We start from the raw sequence: 22324 nt of genomic DNA on the forward strand, positions 1-22324 counted from the left end.
CTGATCCTTGTCCACAGGCACATCCCACCACCTCTCCTGCTTTCCCTTCTAAAGGGCTTATAGTTATCCATCGCAGCGCTCCAGTCATGAGAGTAATCCCACTATATTTCCATGACAGCAAATACTTTCCTGTTGTACGATGACTCCCAGCTTATTGTGCTTGCTGCTCATACTGCGTGCATTGGTGGAGATGCACCTCAGCTGGGGTAATGGTTTTGCCCTCGTCACAAGCCTACTACCCCCAGACTGATCTCTAGTAGCCTGGTCTTATCTTTTTCCACCTCTGAGCATGGTTTAATACCTCTCAATCAGCCCTGCTAATTCCTGGGCCATAGTTTCTGTGAGTCTGTCTTGACTGAGTTAAGAAAAATATCTATGGGGCAGGTATGTTGCAAAAATCTGTCCCTGTACTCAAAGTGAAGCGCCTTTGTTGAAGATAATTATCACATCACAGTGTAATGCTAAATGAGATCTCTCAGGCTGGTTGAGAATTTAACCATACTGACATTTCAGGATTCAGCAGTGTATGTTATACTTCTAGTATTGACAGGGTGAAGTGAGAAGATGCTATCAGACTTACATTGTACTAGCTCTAGTCTACAAAAAATAAATGTCTTACACCAATGAAACAGTAATTACCTCTATTCTCTCATTTTTCAAAGACTAAGAAAGAATGGTAGTTTTCTCAATCGTTGCAAAAATATTTTTGAAAGAAGCCATCTCAAGACTCAGGAGAGGAAGATAGAAAAGAACTGATGTTCCTGAAATAAGAATATTTTTATAACATGAAAAAAAAATCAGATGGCATTTTAACAACTATTTTGGCATAGATCTCAATGCGGTATATGAAAAGCTGACATGATCTTATTTGCAGATTTTCTTTGTTCCTTTGACTACAGTTAGAAGAAAATACTTCATAAAATGCATTCTACTATCATTTTAATTGTTAGCAAGCAGAGTTGTCTGAAAATAGCTTTATACATGCAGCTTATATACAACATGTACAAAAAACCAATAACAGACACTTCCAAAATGTGCACAGTGGGTTAGCAACACTCCTAGTAAATCTCCAGACAGATTAACTCATTCCCCCATGCCATGCTACAAGAGTTTGAAAGGAGCTATATAAAATTTAGTTTACTTACTTGAAACAGAATTTGCATATTAGGTCTGGGATATAATGAAGCAAAACCGTGCTGATTTCCTGACAACAAGGAGTTATAGTCTACCTCTGAACACCTTCCCCTCTCAACAAAAAGGAACAGACTGTAGCTTTCCATTGTGCCAAAAAGCTGGTTCATGCTGTCCATACCACACTCAGCAATTTAAGACATTGGGGGGGGGAGAGCATGAATCAAACAGAAACATCAAATCTACTACAAATTAATTACTACTTTTCCAGTAGAGCACCTGTATCATCTGGTAATGTTCACATCAGAAAAATTCACTTTGGAAATAAAAACAACAATGGATTTAGAAGTTCTGTAAAAGGCTATGCAGTGTAGAAAGATTATCAAACAAAATGAGGAGCAAGGAACCACAAAATCCCCAGCAGAAATAAACAGAAAAGTTGATCACAGTCAATGATAAACACCAAGAATTGACAAAGGAAGACTTTAAGCATTAGTGCTTTGCAGGTGTAAAATATTTGTGAGTGAAAAGGACTTGAGACTGATCAGAAGAGCAGGATCCAAAACTTTGTCTGGCATCCAGGAAGAACTAGTGATATAAAATTAAAAAGTACTTCTGAGAACAGGTGGGCATGTTCTCAGAAGGCAAGAAGAAAGAGAAGAGGTAAAATGTAGAAAAAGAAGGATGAGGCAGTGTTAGGCGGTTATGGATGTGTCCTGGTTCCAGCCAGAAAAGGGTTCATTTCTGCAGTTGCCAGGAGGGACACGACCAGGACCTCGGGGTTACGCTATACCACCTCATGCCAAAGCAGGGAGCAGGGGAGGGATGGGCTCCTTCCAATCAGGCCAATGGTGAAGTGAGTGGTCCAGGAAGAGCCAGGTTCCCTGTGGTAAGTGATTGCATATGAATCCTTCACTTCTTGTTATTAATTTTAATAACACTCTGTTACTAATATTATTGTTGCTACTGTTTGTTGCTTATTTCATTGCTGTTTCTAGTAAATTGTTATCATCTTAACCCTTGATATGTACCTTTTGTGCCTCCAATTTCTCCTCTAGGCCCCACTGCAGGGCAGAGGAAATTGTGGAGTGAGACAGCAGCACATGGTTTGGAGTGTTTCAGTGGGAACACTAAATTGGGGAATTCCATTCCTAAACTATGACAAAACAACAACTTTCTAAACCATTCCACATAGATTTAGAATTCATGTTAGTAATCTTCTTTGTATAAAGACTTCTAAGGAGCCACTGAAGCCACAGGGCAACTGCAACCAGCTCGGGTAGGCCATAGGGAGCCAGTCTAAACTGAACTTAGTAAGTTTTCTCATTTGAATGCAACACACAACTTTAAGTGCATTACATCCTCCTATAGGTCTCACCAGCTAGACCTTGCTGGTTGACATTAAGAACTTCAATCTGTTACTTTCCCTGTTGAGTGGTTACAGCTGGGGAAATTTTTTTCCTAGATAATTAGCTAGAACACTTACAGTTTACATCAGTATAAGTTCTCATTGCTTTAAAAATTTGGGTAGGGATATAGCTAGTCTTGAAAAAAGAGAATTGCAAAAGAAATTTTGAACTTCAGATGGTTCACAGAGTCACAAACAGAACTAAATAAGTGCAAATGTATTATTAAGGACAAAGGGAAAAATGAATGGATACACTGCATTAGCACTTCAGCTTTTGAAATTATAAGACTAGTAACTAATTCCAAAGTCCAGTCTAAATTTCTAGTGTGCTCTCTAGAATTCACCTTAGAGAAGTCACTGCAGAAGAACAGGATACAGTGTTGTGACAGCGACAGATCTGTGCTGGAGCAGTTCCACCCAACTGTAAAGAAAAACACACTTAAAATTACATTTGGCTCACGAACTGACCATAAAAAAATTACTTCCACGAGGTGCCTTTGTCTGCAAATTACTGCCCCTTCTAAGAAAGGCACTGTGAGCACCTTCTCTCTGGAGCTCAGACATGAATGCTAACCTCTCGCCTGGCTTGGGAATGATTATTTGTCAGTTTCTATCCCACTGTATAAGGCGGGATTCAGCTTTGACCCTTCTTCAAACTTTTATATGAACAGCCTTGTACAAATAGTGGCAATAAGCTTCAGTCATTGTGTCAATTTGACTACCTGTGTCGCAATGTGAGCTGATTAAAGAAAAAAATAAATTAAAAATAAAAGTTTAATGGAATCCAAAATGCCTAACAGTCGTAATCAGCAAAGCTAGCACACACACAACAGAGCTAAAGTCATGCAAACTCTATTAAAGCAATACATGAGCCTGGATCAATATTCAGATAAAAATACATATTTTGATATCAGAAAATCTATACTTTTTAAAGCAATGTTTGATCAGATACACTGCTTTCTTTTATGTAAAACATATATCAGCATCTCTTTTAAAGTACAATATTATGTCAGTCAGTTTTGTTTTCTCAATAAAACATACTCTTCACTTCTAAGAGTCAGATGGTGTGAAATAACCTCATATTGGCCAGAATTTAACAGAGCCTCTCTTCTGAGGACTGTCTGAGAACAAGAGCCAAAAGTTACTTACAAGCTGCAAAGGAAAAATTCAGATTTGTTTCACAGTCAAAAATCACACTCATTAGATCATAATGACATTTCTTGTTTCAAGTTGTGCCCATTCAGTTGTGTCATGGTAGTCACTGTGTTCCTGGTATTGCTTTTCAGGGAAGTCATTTGAATGGCAGAAGAGTTGCACAAGTAGCTGGCAGATCTCTCTTTCTGAGCTTTCTTCCTGCAGCAGAGCTGGTTGTTGAAATGTCTTCTAAAACTCTCACTGAGAAAATACAGTGCAAATGGGTTGACACAAGAGTTGCAGAAGCTTAGCACTCGGGCCACTAAGGTAACAACCATATGTCCCATCGATGGATCAATCTTATTGTAATTAAAGGATCTGTACATGTATAGCACGTGGTTGGGAAACCAGCAGATAGCAAAGAAGCCAACAAAAACTAAAACAATTTTTGCCAGACGCTTCCGAGTTTCCATCTAAAAAGATGAAGAGAACCCAAATGAACAACAACACACAGAGCTATCCCACATAACAGGTTTCATTAAAATATGTAGCATTTTGCTATATTAGCTTCAGCAATTGTCATGAGTAAGGCCTGCAAAAATTCTTCCTTCAGGGGCTGAATTACTTTTGCTATCTCATTTCCTTTTCCTCTTTCAGTTAACTCTCAGTCAACTCAGCTGTTTGCAGTTAGAGAAGGTTGCTCTTTCTATATGATACACACAGCAAGGATGATTCATGACCCCAGGAAGCACTGGCTTTTAGTCTGTAAGCATGCACCACAGGGTGTTGCGAAACGTAACCTTTTCTTATGAGATCTCAGAGCTTGGCTTGAAACTTAAGTTTTAGTTAGGAAGCTATTCAGAAATAGGTTCTGGCTTCAAAATCTAGAGGTATCCTTAGATCGACATGACTAGGGTGTTAGCTACACAGTGATACTTATATCCCTTTGGTTTTCACTGAGGGTCTCAGCTTGCACCTCTCTCCTGGGGAAACCACCAAAATTGTATTACGCCATCTAAAGCATCTTAATTCCAGGGTAAGGTGAAAGGTTCCATTAATTGCAATAAAATCACAAAATGTACCTTAATTGCAGTGCTAGGGCATAACAGATTACATTCTAGATACTGAGAATGGCTGAAAAGAGGGCACAATAAGAGCCTACACAGAAGTTCCAAACTGAGAGAGGGAGATAAACTGGCCAGGTAGAAGGCTCCAGAGAGAATCAGAAAGTTTCCCCATATTCCTCCTAAAAGATTTGTTGTGTATATCAGGTATGAAAGTTTTGCAGAGGAAGGAAAGTTTTCTACTCTGCTCAATTTTCTGGGAAAAAAAAAAGGAAAAAAACAAACAAGTGAATTTATTCTAACATTTTTTCAAAACCTGTGAAATTAATCTTTAAATTGTTTTCTTGGGTCTATCAAAACAAAAAACTGGGGAAATCAAAATAGCTGGGAAAACTCTAACATTCAAATTTGGTAGCATTTGCACTCAGACAGATTGCTAGAGCAGACTAAAAGGTGCAGAAGTGTAGTGTGAATATCACACTTGGTTTAAAGAAACATGAGCTGATAGCAATGGCCGGAATTTATTTTCTCTTTCTGGGAGATATGTAAGTCCACCAGAATTTTCTATTCTTCAGAGCCTCATAGATTAACAAAGAGAAAAAAAAAAACTAAGTAGAATGAAAAAATGTGTTCCTACTTTGAAAATACATGTGAATTCAGAAATATGGTATAAATTAAATATTGGTTCCATCCAGAGGGTTCAGCCAAAAGGCTCTCTATATTTCACAGGAAAATAAAATAATACATGAAGTGCTAATATATATGCACTTTTGACAAGAAACAGACTAGAGTAGAAATGAAATGTTGCTCAAAAAGGACGTAAAGGAATGTAGTCTTTTGAAAAGAATGTGTGCATGCAAAGAAATTTCTGAGAGTATGAAAGTAGTTTTCTAAATTACTGGCAGAGAAAACAATTCAAAACTGTTTAAATTGGCATAATTATTTTTCTCTATCAGTACTAATGCTTTTGCAAAGCAGCTGAGGCACTTTCACTGCAAAAGCTGCTGTTTGTACATATGTGTATTCCTGCTAATGTTACTGTCTTGTTGCTCCCTGTGCCTCACGGGGAAGATAGGCTTTGCCTAGCATTTTAAAATGGTTTGTCTCAAAGATATACAGAATCTATACCAGGAGTTTTATAGCATCTCTAACAGAAAAGATATTAGAAAAGTGCGAGTTCAGTATTGTATCCAAGTAAAAAAAAAATCAGTTAATGCTCTCTGTTCATGTTTCCAGCACTCCTTAATCTGAAAAGAATCTTAGATCCCCTAAGTAAAGGTTTCCCTGCCTATGTCAGTTTTCTCATTTCCAAGCACAAAAAGGGACAATTCTCAAAACATTAATGTAAGATTACTTTCCTAAAATGACTGCCAATAGAGGTGGGTGAAGCCACCATCATTAACTACAAAAACATCATTCCTCAGTAAGAATACAAGTAATGGTTACAGTAACAGCACATACAAACATATATACCAATCTCATTTGCTGTTAGGAATGAGCATTCATGGCACTGAATTTATAATTTTCCTTGTTCATATTCATTTACATACTGGGCTTAATATTGAGTAGTCATGAAAACAAGGAAAATCTTGAGAAAATCCTTGCCTTATTTCATGTGGAAACTGAACTAATGCTCTGCAAAATCCAACAGCTTGGATGTTATAATTCCTTCACTTTCATTCATAAGTGTATACAGCACACAAGTCTTTTACCAGGATGTAAAAAGCAAATTGCTTACCTGTCTTTTGGAATGCTCACTGTGTTCCCCAGGGATGTTGTGAGCACTTTTTATTAAACTCTTTGCAATATGATAGTAGTAGATACTGATAATTACAAGAGGGACAAGGAAATACACAAGGAAAAGCAGCACAGAATGGATCTTTGGGTGCATGTCGTCTGTCATGGGGTATGGTATGCATGCTGTGAAGGTGGCATTATCGGTGTCATTGATGTGAGCCAGTTCAGAGAACACTGCTTCAGGAACTGCCAGGAGCATGGAGATTACCCAGATGGCAGTGGCTTTGAGACAAGTCCACAGCACTGCACTGGAGGTCTGGATGTCCATGGGATTTACAATTGCTTTGTACCTGAAATTGACCAAAATGCAGATACAAATTAAAAGGTATTCAAATTCAACATGCAATCTACAAGCTTCCTTCATATCTTTGATTAAAACAATGTCATATTTTTTCCTAATTTGAAATGTCAAGGGGCTTTTAATCTTTCTTTGACTCGCATTCTCTAAATCTCCACCTTTGTTTTTGTATACACTCATCAGAGGAGGCAGAAGGACACCTGGATACAACCTGTGTCTGTAGGTGCCCATTCTGTGCCAGTGTGGTGGAAGTGAAGAATCAGCCATGGCTCTACCCTTTCCTTCTTCAAATATTCAAATATCCACAAGTCATCCTACTTCGATATTCCACATGTACCAGCACATGCACACTTTGTGTTTCCTTCCTTCTTTCCCTGGCTCCTGAAGCCCAGGGCTCTCTGGCTGCCGCCACAACTTTCCCACTCTAGGATACTCCCAGCCCCCCTCAGAGGAATATATGCATCTTCATAAAGTCAGGCATTTATGACTCCCAATGGCCTGTGCAGAAAGTATAAACTCCTACATAAAGTAAACATTTCCACATCAATAGCTGGAAGCTGCTGCTCTACACTGCATTTTGGAAAACTGTCTCATAACGTATGATTGCATATAAACCTTTGTGGAACTGATAATTTCATAGCGTCTGCAATGGAAAAAGGAATAATTGCAGAGAATGGAAATATCACTCTAGAGCAAAATAAAATAAATTAGTAGAAGTAGACTTTGGTCAGGAATTCTTTTATTTTAAAAAATCATTCCAGGAGGCGATGCGAAGTCAAACTTTCCACAAGAAAATGTAATTGTTATAAGGACAAATAGAATTTGAGAAAAATATTTCAAGGATGCCTTAAAGCTCTACTTAAATTTTAAATTTATTTAATTTTTTTAAATGTAAGTAAATTATGCTTCAATATTTTTATTAAAACCTAAATCTTAAACAAAGGTTAAACAAAACATTTCATTTTGTCTAAGCTGTGGCAATATGGAAGTTCAGGGGATTTTTCTTAACTGCATTAATTTTCCTGTTTTTTCTTTCAATTTGATTTGGGATGGCTGTGATTCCTTCTGAAAGAGCAAAAGTTTTGAGAAATGGAAAAATTATTCTTCTTTAATATTCAAGGAAAAGTTTAACAGGATAAGGAGAGTCAGTAGAGGTTCATACTCCAGGTACATAACTTTGCTCATCCTCGAGTGTTTGTAGTCTGTGAAGAAGTATGAATCACTTTTAAAGAGTGTTTCAGATTTTAGGTATATTAAATCACCCTCTAGGGTGCTTGGGTTTTTTCTCTGCTAGCTACACAATGAGCTTAGATTAAGGAGAACAGTAAGTTAGACGCCTCTACTTTGTGATAAAATTCCATATCCATGTATGTAGATAGATGCACATGCCTATAGATGTATAAATACATATGGGGATGAGCAAGTGACTAAATACTTACCAAGGATTAGTTTATACCCAAATATGACTTGGTTGCTGAAGGGAATGCTGAAAAATGGAGCTGTGATCCCAAACACCCCTCAGGGCCAATTTGCAGGTCCTGACAGGTAGTTCATAGCTCTTCAACACCTTAAGCTGCTGTTTGCAACTGGCTGTGCCCTGAAAACATCTAGAGTAAAGCACTGCAACAGTACCCAAGGAAACCTTTCCTTCACAGAATATGTCAGTCAAAATGTGCCTTGGGGTTCTCCTTCTCAGGTTTGTGATAAATCATATGATCATTAAATAATTAAAAATAATGGCTACTAATGTTCATATCCTCTCTAAATTCAGAGAGAATTTTTACTGTATTTTCACCCCTATCATGGAGTAGAAAACAAAATTCAGCAAACTGTCTCCATTAATTTATAGTTACCATTTCTGCTAACACGCAGTGAGAAACTCCCTGGACACCAAGGTGTAAAGAAAGCCTTTATATTGCCATAGGAAGGACAGAAGCTTCTGCACAAAGCATGAATATTCCTCAGCACAAACTGTGACCTTATTATTCAATAATTGCTTCCTATTGCTGTCTGCCTTTATTTCATTACATAAAGACAGACCCTCTGTTTCTGAGATGATGTCAAGTCCTTACATCTGCTCATTTTTTAAAAAGTTCGTGTTCTTAGGGAAGAGCCAGTTGGGGATTTTGGGGTAGGGGGAGGACATTGGATAAAAAAAATGTTTTGTTGTACAGATTTTTTTTCCTCTCCTTTTCCATTTCACTGCTTCAAAATATTTTGACCACAGTCCTATGACCCAAGTAAATGACCACATCACAAATAATTCTTTTAGCAGCAAATGGGCCTAGTTAATCTCTAAATGGAAGAATTTTTCAGAAGTCTTTACATTAGCAGAAGATGTGACATATATTTGTACCTTGGCATATATTGCTGTTTCAGCAAATAGTATGCTTTTTCCTGAGCCATAACTTACTTCGAGTGGAAAGGCATTGAAGCAGAGCGCCCTTTTTCACAAAACAGATGAGTTTAGTGCAAAACAAATCCCTCCTTTCATTCAACTTGCTACTTTAGTGGCTACAAGGTGGCACTCTTCCTAGGTCTCAGCCCTTCACAGTACTCAGCGTTAAGAAAAATGCACTGTGTTTTACAAAAACATCTTGTCATCTTGTTTATATCTCTAAAAAGCTATAGAGTGAAAAGAAACAGGTCACAGATAAAATGAAATGTAAACTGAGTGGAATGAGAAGTGTTCCCAAAGTGAAAACCCAACCTCTTCCTTTGTATAAAACCAGTGTAAAGCAAGAACATACCAGCAACCATTCAAATTGCAAAGAGCATCCTTTCCATCAATAAAAACAATGTCAGCAAATTAGACTAACAGTGCAAATTAGTCAAATTAGTAAGTAAATTCATCTTTTCTTTTATTTCACTGATGAAAAAGAGCAAATTATAGGCTGCCATGAAGTCCAGGAAATAATTATAAATATGCATTTGGTTTTAATTAAAAGCCATCAAGTAAATTCTGTCTCCCTATATCCTCTATCATTATCACTGCTGACAAAGGGACCCCAACTCAGGAAACTCTTCCTGCCTTTGGAGCTGTGGTTTCTGCCAACAGATACAAGCACAAACTTGCCCACTCTCCTTCAGCAGATTGCTTTAAAATGGCAAAAAAAAACTATACAAAAAACCCAATCTCCTCCCTTCTACACAATCCCAAAATAAATTAATGAACTAATATCCTCTTTCTCCAGAGATATAACATTTTGCTGCCTTCTAAACTCCAATCTATTTTATCTATTTCTCCTGACCTTTGTTTTCAAAGACTTTCTAAAAGGTATTTCTCAGCTCCAAATTGGAATGGAAAGCTCTACTCCTGTTTCTGCTGCATCCACAATGCTGTTTCCCTCCCACACAGCTGGTTTAACAGAAGGTGCTCCTTTAATAGACCTATTCTGTCCTTCCTTTGCTTTCCTACCTCTTCTTCTAGAGTACTTTTTTGTGATGACCTTAAAAAAACCTAAAAAGAAAACCCCACAATAAATAGTCAATACCTAGGCAGCCACTGGAAAATAGCCTACCATTCTAACTTGATTAGCCTCAATATCTCCTTGCCCTTTTGATTCTGCATGGTCTCTTGTACTTTTAAAAAAGCCCCTCAGGTCAAGGACTTTCTTCTTCTTGCTGTTTATATAGTACCTACCACAAATAGGACCCTAAATTATCACCTAATTTCCTACATGACATCACAATGAAAATAAATATAATGAAGTGTCAGAGGCCAGGCAGGGAAGTTTTACATTACTTCAATTTTCATTTTAATCCTGGAGCTGGAGGGGTGGGTACTATTTGCCTCATTATAAATAAGCTTTTTAAAGTGATGTTGTTGTGTCATTGTACTGCATTTCCTGCAAACTAGAGTAATTTATCAAAACCATTCATATGTTAGTCTTTTATTGTGTCCCTGCATGGTGCTTTCAAACACAAAAATTTTAACAACATAACAGCTTATAAATATATCCAAAAAGGAAACCTGGTTGTGCAATCAGTATTTGTTAAAAATACTCATATCATGTCCAGTTGCAGTCCACTCTACAGTAAAATGAAATTTTGGATGTTCCAAAGCCCTTTTCCTTGTATGGGCAGTTCTATTGGCCCAACTCCAGCTGAATCATTAAGAGCACAACAATTTATCTAGCTGAAAACATTGTGGTATCATTTTATCACGGGAATTGAGATGTGCATTGCTCTATTTTATTCTTGTAAATTCTTGCAATGTAAAGTACATTTCTCTTTTTTTTTTTCCAGGTAATATCAATATTTTTCTGTGCTTATCTCTTGAGAGCAAAGAATTTCATTTACTCAGGAATGAGCATCTCTGAGGTCTGATAGTGAATACAATAAACAGTATTTGAAATGCAGACTAGAAGACCATGTGCAAACACACTTAAAATCAATGTCAATGACATGTGTTCTGTGTTTCTCAGGGGAAAAATCTTAAGATTTTCCTAAGTGGAAAAAGTTTTCCACTCTGTAAAAATACACTCCGTTGAGCCAAAAACTATCAATAATGGTTCAACTCTTGTTGATGGTTTCTCCACCCTGAAAAGAATCAAACCAGAAGTTTCCCAGGATGGTGGAAGGGTTCTTTTCTGCATGACGTGTATTACCTGCCCTGTCCACCCAGTGTTTCAGAGGATAAGTGTTCTCTTTCCATTTCATTTTTTCTTCTTTTCTACTTCTGCTACTTGCGATTTGCCTCATATTAGCTAACTATGCTTCCTACAATCTTGTGCAAATCTTGCAATGCCAGCATTCTGGACTTTACTTCTACTTCTCTAAAGCCAGTCATTGATACCTGCACTAGTTAAAATCACGAGTTAAAAGTACCATAATTAATTTGTTCAATTCTGTTCCTAAAAATAATATTAGTAAGTTGTTTCACCAGCTATTATTCAGAAAAGTTCATATATGTCAGCACTTCCAGTAAATTTATATTTAAGTTTGATAATTTCAAGTCACTGATGAACACATTTTAACATATCTTAAGACAGACTAATAGGTCTCCATTAGAGTTGCAGTTTCTCTAAGTTTCTACTGTGAAAAGGAGGAGAGGAGAGAGGAGAACCAAATCTAATAAAGATGCTACATCTATATGAGCAAACTAAACAGTGCCACAGTCTATTTTTAGGCCTGGAGGCCAAACATCCATGACTATTTAATTAATCTCTCTAATTGCCCAGTACAAGACCACCACATCCAAACAAATTAGGAAGTTTACACTTCTGTTGGTAATGGCCACTGGGCTTGTGTTCAATCCTGAATCATGCCTAGAAATTGTTTAGAGAATACTGATTGACCCAGGTCAAAACCACATCATGGACCTCTAGAAAACCAGTTTGACAAGTGTCTGACTACCAGTCCTCAGTCCCATGCCCTAGCACTGTTTAATATGGGTTTGTGCATATATAGATAGATATACACAGACATAAGTATATGCATTAAAAAAAAAAACCCACACACTTTCAGATGCCTGAAAACATCATCCAGCAGCCTTACACAATGGCTGGCCCATCCCAACCCACTGTGCCCATTCTTGACTTTTAAAATAAGCAAGCAGTTGTATTTCCCCTGCTGTTCATTCCAGGAGCTCCCTGGATTGCACCTACTCTGTTTGCACCTAAGCTTCATTTACAATCCTGAAACTAAGCACAGCCAAGTTGAGGGGCCTGATCTCAAAGTTATGTTTAAATAATGGCTGGGGCACACCAAAGTCATCACCCTTCACAAAACTGCCACTGCAAAGGCAGCTCTGGCACGTGCCTCTCCGGGAACAAAATGGGGCCATTCATGCAAGCAGGGTGTCTGGGAGCCATTGCCCAGGCTGCTAGACTCAAAATTAACATTTCACCTGTGAGGAGAGAACTTTATTCTTAGCCTGCTGCATCACACAAACAACTCTACATACTATTTCCCAGGGGGAAGTATAAGGAAGTTCAGCATGTATAGTTTCTTGGCTTCTATCATCTTTCTTGACTCTTTATCTCATTCCAACACTAATTTGGAATTCTGGATTTGGATTCTGCTCAGGAGGGGTGGATGGGATGAGGGGAAAGTCAGTATCCAGGCTAGATATTAGGCCTTGCAATGCGCAGCCTGGACAAGCTTATGTACTTTTTGGCTTTGTCCCCTAGTTCTCTTTTCTCCTGTTAAAAAAGCTTAGAAAACCACAACTAACCTTGCTTAATTCTTCCAGTGTTTAGTCTCAATCCTGAAGGGTCAAAGAACTTGGAGAAAAGAAGAATCCATTTCTCCAAATGAGTTTGATCCAAATGCCATCGATACCCCAACCTTTAGACTGATAAGAGAGAGTTGCATGCTTGTCTGCATATTTACTACATGCTTCCTGCATGTCTCTCAGCAAAAATATCTATACATACTTGAATAAGATCTCATAAAATCATCATTGCTGGATCAGAAGGTCAAGAAAAATATCAACTACAGAAACTAGAGTGTCTGCAAGAAGAAATGCCACGTGTAAAATATGCTTAGTGCCATTTTACCTTTATAAATTTTTTGTTGTTACAAAACAATTTCTCCCATTTCAGTGATTAATTCGGTTATAATCTAGGCCACAGCAGATAACACACTGTTGTGGAGAACATAACATGGTCAGATGATTTTTAGAAATGTTACAAGCCAGGAAGAATTAAATAACCAAATCTTTATTAATATACCTAGAACAGACTTAGATTTTCCCATTTGAGAATATAGACCCTAAATATCTAATTTCTAAATTCAAAAGTTAGCAAATTCATCTACTTGCTCCAGTAGTATAATCTAAAAGCTCTACTCTCTCCCTTTTAAACACATTTCCAGTGCAAGTTTATTTGCAACTTCTGATCTTGGGCTGCCCTGTAATCAGTGTAGATGGAAAATACAGAAGTACACAACATGGTAAAAAGGAAAGGAATATAAAAACATTATAGAGGGAAAAGTTAATGTAGCAATCCTTAAAATACATTTAATCAAACAAACTTGGAGCCAAAACACAAGTATGAAACTATTCTTAAAAAACACTATGAAAAGCAGCTGGAAAAAATGAAACAACATTTGGAATAATTGTGTGAAGGAAAAGATAAAGTTATATGAGATATAATTACATCATATCAGAATAACCCCTTCTCTCATGTTCATACACACACCACAATTTCATTTTGATATATGCTCATGCAAACTTGGAAATACACAAATCTACATGAAAAGATTTTGTGGGCTGTTTATCTTGTGGTTATCTTCTCTGACACCTGAAAAGTTGTGTCAACTTAGGTCCAAAATACACTTCTCTTCAATGGACACCAAAGTAGGTTTCCTCTTATTTCTACAAATTTAACGAAGAACTTATTTGCTATTTGTAATTACACTGTCAAATTACACTGAGTCTCAGCATGGTTTAGAAGTTGCATGTTTAGACCTGGGATTGTGACTACATATACCCTGTTTCATTAATACAGATAAAAACCCATAAAATAATTTAGCACCGGAAATATATAGTCTGGTTCTGCAGCAGAATTCATATCATAAATGCACAAGTTTTTCTGTAATTAAACAACTTAAAATGAAGATTCAATTACATTATTTCTTGATAATTTAAGATACTGAAGAGTTCCATCACACTGCAGAGATGTATTATTTATTCTCTAACAAACTTATCATGTGAAATCTTTTCCCTAGACAAAGCTTTGGTAGAGCATACTTGATCTTTGACATCATTTCTGAGGATCTGCTAAATACTGACTTGAGAATTACAGCATTCCAATTCGTATTAACCCATTGCAGCGTAATAGATAAGGGAATAGTGTACCACATTATGCTGAAGAGCAAACAAATAACAGAAATGGATGGTGATATACATGCTTGTTAGGAATTGGGCTGGATCTGCTGTTTAGCAGCTATTTTGTGTGTCACAGACACAGACTTTTACTGAATGGCTCAAAGAAGCAGGAAACAGGAGGGATGGTTTTGGAGCTGTTTCCCCCTGTTTAGGTTGCAGCCTACAAAAGGCAATCCAAACACCAGCATTTGCAATAGTTAAAACAAAGTGGCTTCTGCCAGCTCAACACAGGCACTGCATTGATCACTGATCGGGATAAACACCACAGCCATTTCTCACTTCACCATCCTCAACCTGAGCTGTTTCTCTATGGGCTGGAGAGTACACACAGGACATGCACAAAGGCAGGAGTTTAACAGATGCATGTGTCCATATGAAGTTTGAGAAACAGTAGTGCCTAACTTGGCAGGAAAATGTTATTTGCTGAGAAATCATTTTTAGCTGAGCAAAGACAGTCACAAGAGGAACTTCTCCAACAGCTGATTTGAATTGCCTGGTTTGGACAATATTACACTATAATAGTTAACTCCTTAATCTACTCCAGACATAAAATTCTTTCTGCAATCTCTAGATCTAAACATGTTAGATCTAAACATGTTGGGGAGGTGGAGGTTCTGCTATCTCTCTTTTTTTCTTGAATATTTTATATTGTAGTCCTTTTATCTGCATAAGATAGATATAAATTAATTGGAAAATTATTGGGTGGGGACAGGCCTCATTGTCTCATTTGACAAAGGTTTTCTGGGAAGCTTTATTTTGAGAGTCAATTTGCATACATGAACTAAAAGGAAAGTTTAAAAAAGGTGACAGACAAAGCTTGCCAAACCTGTCTTAAATTTCTTTTGCATTGCCTGTTATTGCATAATTATAACCATACTGCTATAGCGTACAGTGAGAGAAACATCTGGACCATCATTTATTTTAATGTACTTCGCTCATTCATTCATTCAATACATTTACCTCAAGTATTACGGTATCTAAATAAATATTTATAGAATATCATAGTTCTACTTGGTCCATATATTTTTGTTTTCCCATCTACTGTATAGTGCTAAGGCATAGTTTTTCCATTTATAATCTTTCATTTTACCTTTGATTATTTTTTTTATTTGATTAATTAGAAGTAATTTTCAATATGTCATTCAATATTATTTTATTCATAAGGAGTCCTTAGTTCCTGACTATCAGCTATTAGACCTCAAAAGGAAATCACGTCCACTGTCCTGCTTCACCTGCTTCACTACATGTAATAAGAAATGAGGGGTTTATATTTTTCAATCACTGTATTTCAGCCTGAATCAGCATCTGCCATAATAAAAGAAGAAACTAAAAATAAAGTGTGAGAAAAGTAAAAAGAAGTTTTCATTAAAGTGATATTACTAATGAAAAAACCAAAGAAGGTGTGTGGCAGAAGGTAGTAGCGCAGCTTTCCACACTTCAGAATATTTCCAAAGTTCCCAAAGAAAATGAGATTATAGACTAGCAAACTGAACCAAACCAGATTTTGCTATCAGATGTCATCAGAAGTCAGCACAGAATGCAAATTTGCAAAAAATATTTTTTATTTTTTTTAGATACAGAGTGCAGTCTCCCAAATCTAAAACAAAACAAATATAAAGAAAAAAATAGATGGAACGGAACAAATAGTTTAGCTATGAAAATCTATACAATACATTTTAAGTATCTCAGGCACTATATTCAGCTACTTAAGTATGAATTTAAATTTTCAAACTGCTACATGTTAATCACTTATTTGTCTCATCAAAGGTGTCTATGTTGCATTACTTAAGAAGAAAGAAAATACAATGCTATTCCAAGTGTAGTAGGGTGAGTTCAGCTTTGCTGTCTCCATTAGAGTGCAGCAGAACTGCATTAGATCTAATATATTTAAATTTTTCATTAGAAATAAAATTCCGTGTAGGAAAAGAAACAGAATTAAATTTAATCCTATTTTTACAGATCACTTAAAAATGAGGCATAAATGACAGCTAAAGAGAAAAGAAAAGACTGTGTGGGACAAATTAAAGCTGGTTGCAGGGGCTGCTGTTTATTCCTCCAAAGGCTATTCACTGCAGATGCCTTGGCATTTTGTGGGTACCACACAATAAAGCAGTAACGCCAGAGGTGCACATTGTAGCACCCAGTCTTAATTCACTGCACCCAGAGCTGTCCACACCAAGGTTAAAATGTCATCCAGACCTCTAACTCGGAAAAGCATCCTGGAAACACCTTTCCAAACTGCCCTGCTTAAGTTCTTACCCTACCTAGATTCCTTCCCATGCACAAAACAGCAAGAGCCCTCTCCCTGAGAATAAGATAAGGATCCCTAGGGGCCTGGTTTGCCTTCTGAGCTAAATGTATGGTCCATCATGAACACAAATTTGAAAAACATTTTGTGCAGCAGTAAGGAAGTCATTGGATGGTTCAAGTCAGGCTCATCCCTGGCTTCTGTCCTTTTGGCAGTGAGGAGATGCTGGCACATATTTTCTTTATGTGTGCCACGCTGCAGTCCCTCTGGCAAACTTTTCTCACTTCTTTACTTTTATCCTCCTTATCAAAGACCACACCAAGTCCTGAGACGTTCTCATCAACAACCATTAGCCCTTGCCAAAACTGCAGTCCATGGGCCCTGGAGAAACAAGCTCATCAAGGCCCCATTTGTCAATTCTTGTCCCACCACATCTTTAGGAAGTGCATCCCTGGTTACTGTGCACCAGCTCTGAGCACTTTTAGGGTGTGCTGAATGCTATTGGGAGTGTTCTATCCTACACTCCCCTTAGCCCCCTTCTTTTTTTTGGTACATTTTTGTCTTTCAGCCCTCTTCCTCCTCCTCATTTGTCATCCAGTCTATTAAGTTTTCTCTTTCTGTTGCCCACCCTCTCTTTTTCCTTTGGTTTTATAAACAAGAGAAATATAAAGGTCTGTAGAGGTGGTCTGGTTTCTGCACAATAGAGGAAACTCAGAGGCCATGAGGACAGCATTGCTGTCCCTACATATCCTGCATGGCAGTGAGAAGGGACAGCTGGCTCAACAGCAAATCTGTGCTGCCTTCTCCATCCCGTAGGAGAGGGAGACTGCATCCTGCTCTGACACCAAAACCCTGTACCACCAGTGCCACCACTGCATCATCTCTGCTGCCACCATCCCCACCTGCACCACTGACCTGCATCCCTCTCTGCCCCAACAGTGTGGGGCTGCAGCAGGGCACCTCTCCCCACAGCTGGCAGCCACACCTCCAGGAGCTCAGGGCTGGGAAGAACCAGCTGCTATTCCTGTGATGGGGATGGGCAACCTCAGGCAGATATGCTGCTAAATCCCATCTTGCATGGAAGTCTGGAAAGTGTTAAAAATCACATACTACATTTGTACACACACATAAAAAACCCCAAATTAAAACTCAAATAACCTCAATACAAGATAATGAAGCTTCCAAATAAAAGGTGTGTGTTTGTCACACTGAAAGCATTACTGCTGCTGAGAAGGACTTCCATAACAAAAACAATTTGTATGAAATCAAGCAGCTTTACAAAATATATACATATGCAACTATATACTACTACTTTTACTAAACTAACAGTAGTCATATGTAATTTTTCTTCCTTCGGTTTGTTGGCAACAGTCATTCAGAGTTTGTAGCTTCTGTAGCTATTTCTGTTAAATGTATCACACACAAGGAAATCATTATGCCAAATTTCCACATAAACAATAAGTATTAATTTGACTGTGGAAACCAAAACAACCTCCCTCATCCTAATTTACACAAGCATGCTCCAAAGAATCCTAAGCATTCCTAAATCTGTTCTGTAGTATAGTCAGTCTCTGGCATTCTATACAGTCTCATGGTTACAAGGAGCAAAAAGCACAAAGGGCTTTAATTAAAATGTATTTTGAACATTATCTGTGAAAGAAGAGGCCACTAAGAAGACACTGTGCACCAGACCAAATACTGGATTGTAATGGAGCCTTCTTGGTGGCATCACTGCTTACAAACTGCTAACATCCTACCCTAGATTCACATATCTGGAGAAAACACTGCCCACAGCCAGGCCTCACCTCCTCAGCACCTCTTGTGCGCAGGATGCTGCCAACACTTCTGATCTGCCAGCATAATCACCCACAACTGATCTAGTGACTACACACATTAGAATCTGGCTATAGATTGGTGTCACAGAAACCCCTCCCCACCAGTGCCTCCCCTCTAGTCCAACACAAGTGTTGTACCAAGTGTTGTACAAAGTGTAGATTTGACTCCAACCCAGACACAGCTGAAAGCTCAGCCAGCTTCACTCAGCAGTTTCCTGGGCCCTAGGACACTGGTCTCTGAAGTCAGTGGAAGATCTTCTGACTGGAAAATAAAAGTTTTTTGTTCTCAGTGACCTAAAATAAAACTCCAAAAGTTAAAGAAATGTTGTAAATTCCTAGTATAACCATTTCTGACATTGACATATACTGTGGGGTCCAAAATGCTGGAGAAATGTATTTATTATGAGCTTATTTGGTCTCAGCACTCAAACGGTGACTGTTTTTTAGTATGTGCAATTCTAGATGCATTAAGCATAAACAGAGTCAGTATTATAAATTCTTGACTCTTTCCTGATATAAAAAGGGATATAAAATTATCTGGAAAAAATCAAACAGTGAATGTTCCAAAGCTATATAAAAAGCAAATTAATGAATCCTTAAACATTAAATCACCAGCATTCCCTCATGTTACATTTCTCTAGAGAAATGATCTCCACTAACTTCTTCCCTTTTCAAACAAGATATACACCACAAGATATTAAGGAGTGGAAATAGAGCAGAAAGAGAACTGCAGGGTTTCCTTGGATGTGTTAGGAGAGATTTTTGAAATACTATTTAACTGAGATAATCATAGACCTACAGGTGTTCACTTTAAGATATGTTTTGCAATCTCTTCTTCAAAACCATAACCCATTTTCACAAGTTACAGTTTTTATAGACAAATATGTTAGGACCTGATTCAAACATAACTGAAATGAATGTTCACTGAAAACTATCCTCAAGTGAAATCAAACAATGGATTAAATTAGCTAAAAAAAAAAAAAATCAACAGAAAATAAAGGATTAAAAGTTTTAAACATTAACATCCTAAACATTAATTGTGAAGATGTATTTCTAAACTCAGCTCTTCACATCATGCACCAATATAATGCAGTGGCTCAGTTGAAAACCCCACAAAAGAAAATTGATGAATATTTATGGAGAAGGAATTAAACATTTTCATTTCTGGCCCAAAAAAATTGCTCAGATAAAAAATAAAGATCATTTCATATCATTTAAGTTTGCAATTACACTGCAAGATTTTGTCTTTCAGAGCCTGAAGCATAGTTCTACAGTCACTCAGTTGCTATAAATTCCTTAAGTACCCATTCACAGTAATTGGGAGGAAAAACTGGGGATCCAGCTGTTTGTTTTTTCCTAATTTGACAAGTACTGGAGATAAAAGTGTCACTTTCTAATTTGTTTGGGGGTATTTCCTTTTTAATTTATTTTCCTTCTTTTCTAAAAGTTCAGAAGACAATAAGAATAGTTTCAACAAAGGTTTAAGATTGACATTTAAAACAGAGCAATTTGGGGTCCCTGAATTCCAAGAAGCTAAGCTACCTCTGGCAGTCACCTCTGGTAACCTGCTCTTCTACTAAGGCACAGACACACATACAGGCACACATGAGTATAGCTTCTCAGCAGAAAGAAACAAATTGATTAAAAATACATTTGTGCCTAACTTGGTTTAAATCACTCACTGCCCATAGACACAACACTGACTTGGCAAGGGTAATATCTGGCATCTAAAACTTTACTCTAATGAATAAAATTGCAATATATGGACTGCTACAGGACCATCCTAGAGATGCAGAAGACAGGGCTAAACTCAATTCTTGCACCTGACACCCTGGAAGCTGGGGGCCAGGCACAGCCATTTCCAGATATTCTTTAACTTCAATTAGTACTACCTAGAGAAGAAGAAGCACCTCACAGGTTGGAATGAGGGGATTGCAAACCAGGGATGCCTTATCTAGACAGGTTCTTTACCTTTCATCAGCCTTAGCCCAAGTTGCAGAGAGCTGAAGAGGCAGCCCAGCTTTCCTACCTGTCAGCACTGAGGGCAGTGAGGGTGAAGACAGAGACACCAACAGAGGTCAGCTGGATGACAGGGATGAGCTTGCAGCCCACTTCTCCAAAGAGCCACTCTTCAGAGAAATACCGGGAGGCATCCACGGGCACACAGGTCACTAGCAGGAGCAGATCACCAGCAGCGAGGCTGGAGATGAAGATGTTGGGCACACTTCGCATGGCGCTGTTGGAAATGAAGATCTTCATGAGGGTGATGTTGCCCAGCAAGCCGACAGTGATGATGAGCAGGTAAAGCGAAGGGATCACGCAGCGGATGATGAACACGGCCGTGCCTCTCCCCGGGGACAGCAGGGCTGTGTCGGGCACCAGGCGCACGCTCCCATTCTCCGCGAAAGGCATTGCTGTGAGCTCGGGCGGGGGCTCTGGCTCCATCCTACAGCTTCGCGCGGACTGAAGGTCTCCAGTGCAAAGTGCAGCGGGAGCCACAGCAAACTTCACCTCTCTGCGAGTCAATCAACTTTCTCCCCCTCCTCTACTGCCTTTCCTCCTACCCCTTCTCTGGCGAGTTTTCTCCCTTAAGAAATGCAGAGGAATGTCCGCCGGAGCAGTGGCCGGGGAGGGAAATAAAAACTCCCGTACGCTGTCCCTCGGCTCTTCGGACGAGCGTCTCCCGGTGGACAGGAGATCCTGAGCCTGGGGGCAGAGGACGCCGTCGGGACAGCCGCCCCCTGCCCGCGCCCTCGGTGCGCCGCCGCTGCCAATGCGAGCTCCGGCCGCCGCGCCGCCCCCGCCGAGCCGCCAGCGCTGTCCGGCGCCGCCGGTGCTGCCGGGGCCGAGGCGCAGATCGAACCCTCTCCCCACTCACTCGGCAGCCCCGGCTTATACCTGGTAGGGCGAGGGGCCGCCCCGCCCCGCCCTCGCCCCAGCCCCGCGCCGCCGAGGGGGATCTTGCGGGGGAGGCAGAGGCGGATCCCGGAGCCGCCGCCGTCCCGCGGGCCCCAGCGGCTGAGCGCGATGGGCACGACGTGGTGAGCGGAGAGGGAAGCCGCTCTCCCCGCCGCTGCCCACCGCGAAGCAGCCCTCGCCAGGCTCTGCCCGGCAAACCGGAGAGCTGCCCGACACGTCGGACATGAACGCAGGATCGCCTCCGGAAACTCGTCTTCCAGCGTCTTACTCAGGTGAAACCACGGTGCTTTGAAGCGCAGGGTGGCAGGGAGCAAGGGGCGTGAGAAAGAAGAGATTTTATTCCTGACGTCCAGCTGTGGGGTGTGCATAGATCTTACTCAAAGGCATCAGCTGTGTTTAAAGTTTTAAGGTTTGATTTGTGAAGCTGCATTTCACAGTGGTCTTGACTATGGAAAGGGGGATAGGTGAAGTATTTTATCTATTACTTACTCTGCAAATGGAGAGTGAATTTTGTTTGCCTCTTTGAAGAGCAGAATTTGTCTCTAATGCTTCTTGATTCTCAGTGAGGTAATGTCTTTTACTTCCGAGTGTCTGCATATGTACAGGCTTTCCAAACAGCTCCATTTGTTTCCAGCAGAAGCCATGAATGTAGGTAG

At 39.2% G+C, this 22324-nt stretch overlaps 1 protein-coding gene across 1 annotated transcript; it reads right to left on the reverse strand.

The window, feature by feature from the left end:
• Positions 1 to 3744: 3744 nt before the first annotated feature.
• Positions 3745 to 21194, reverse strand: NMBR (neuromedin B receptor). The gene is made up of 3 exons (XM_058802512.1): positions 20779 to 21194; positions 6476 to 6824; positions 3745 to 4146 (listed from the first exon to the last, which is right to left on the reverse strand). Exons 1-3 carry the CDS (start codon positions 21192 to 21194, stop codon positions 3745 to 3747), a joined length of 1167 nt encoding a protein of 388 aa, XP_058658495.1.
• Between the last annotated feature and the right edge of the window lie 1130 nt (positions 21195 to 22324).

Source organism: Ammospiza caudacuta, chromosome 3, assembly GCF_027887145.1.
Source record: "Ammospiza caudacuta isolate bAmmCau1 chromosome 3, bAmmCau1.pri, whole genome shotgun sequence".
Classification (NCBI taxonomy): Eukaryota; Metazoa; Chordata; class Aves; order Passeriformes; family Passerellidae; genus Ammospiza; species Ammospiza caudacuta.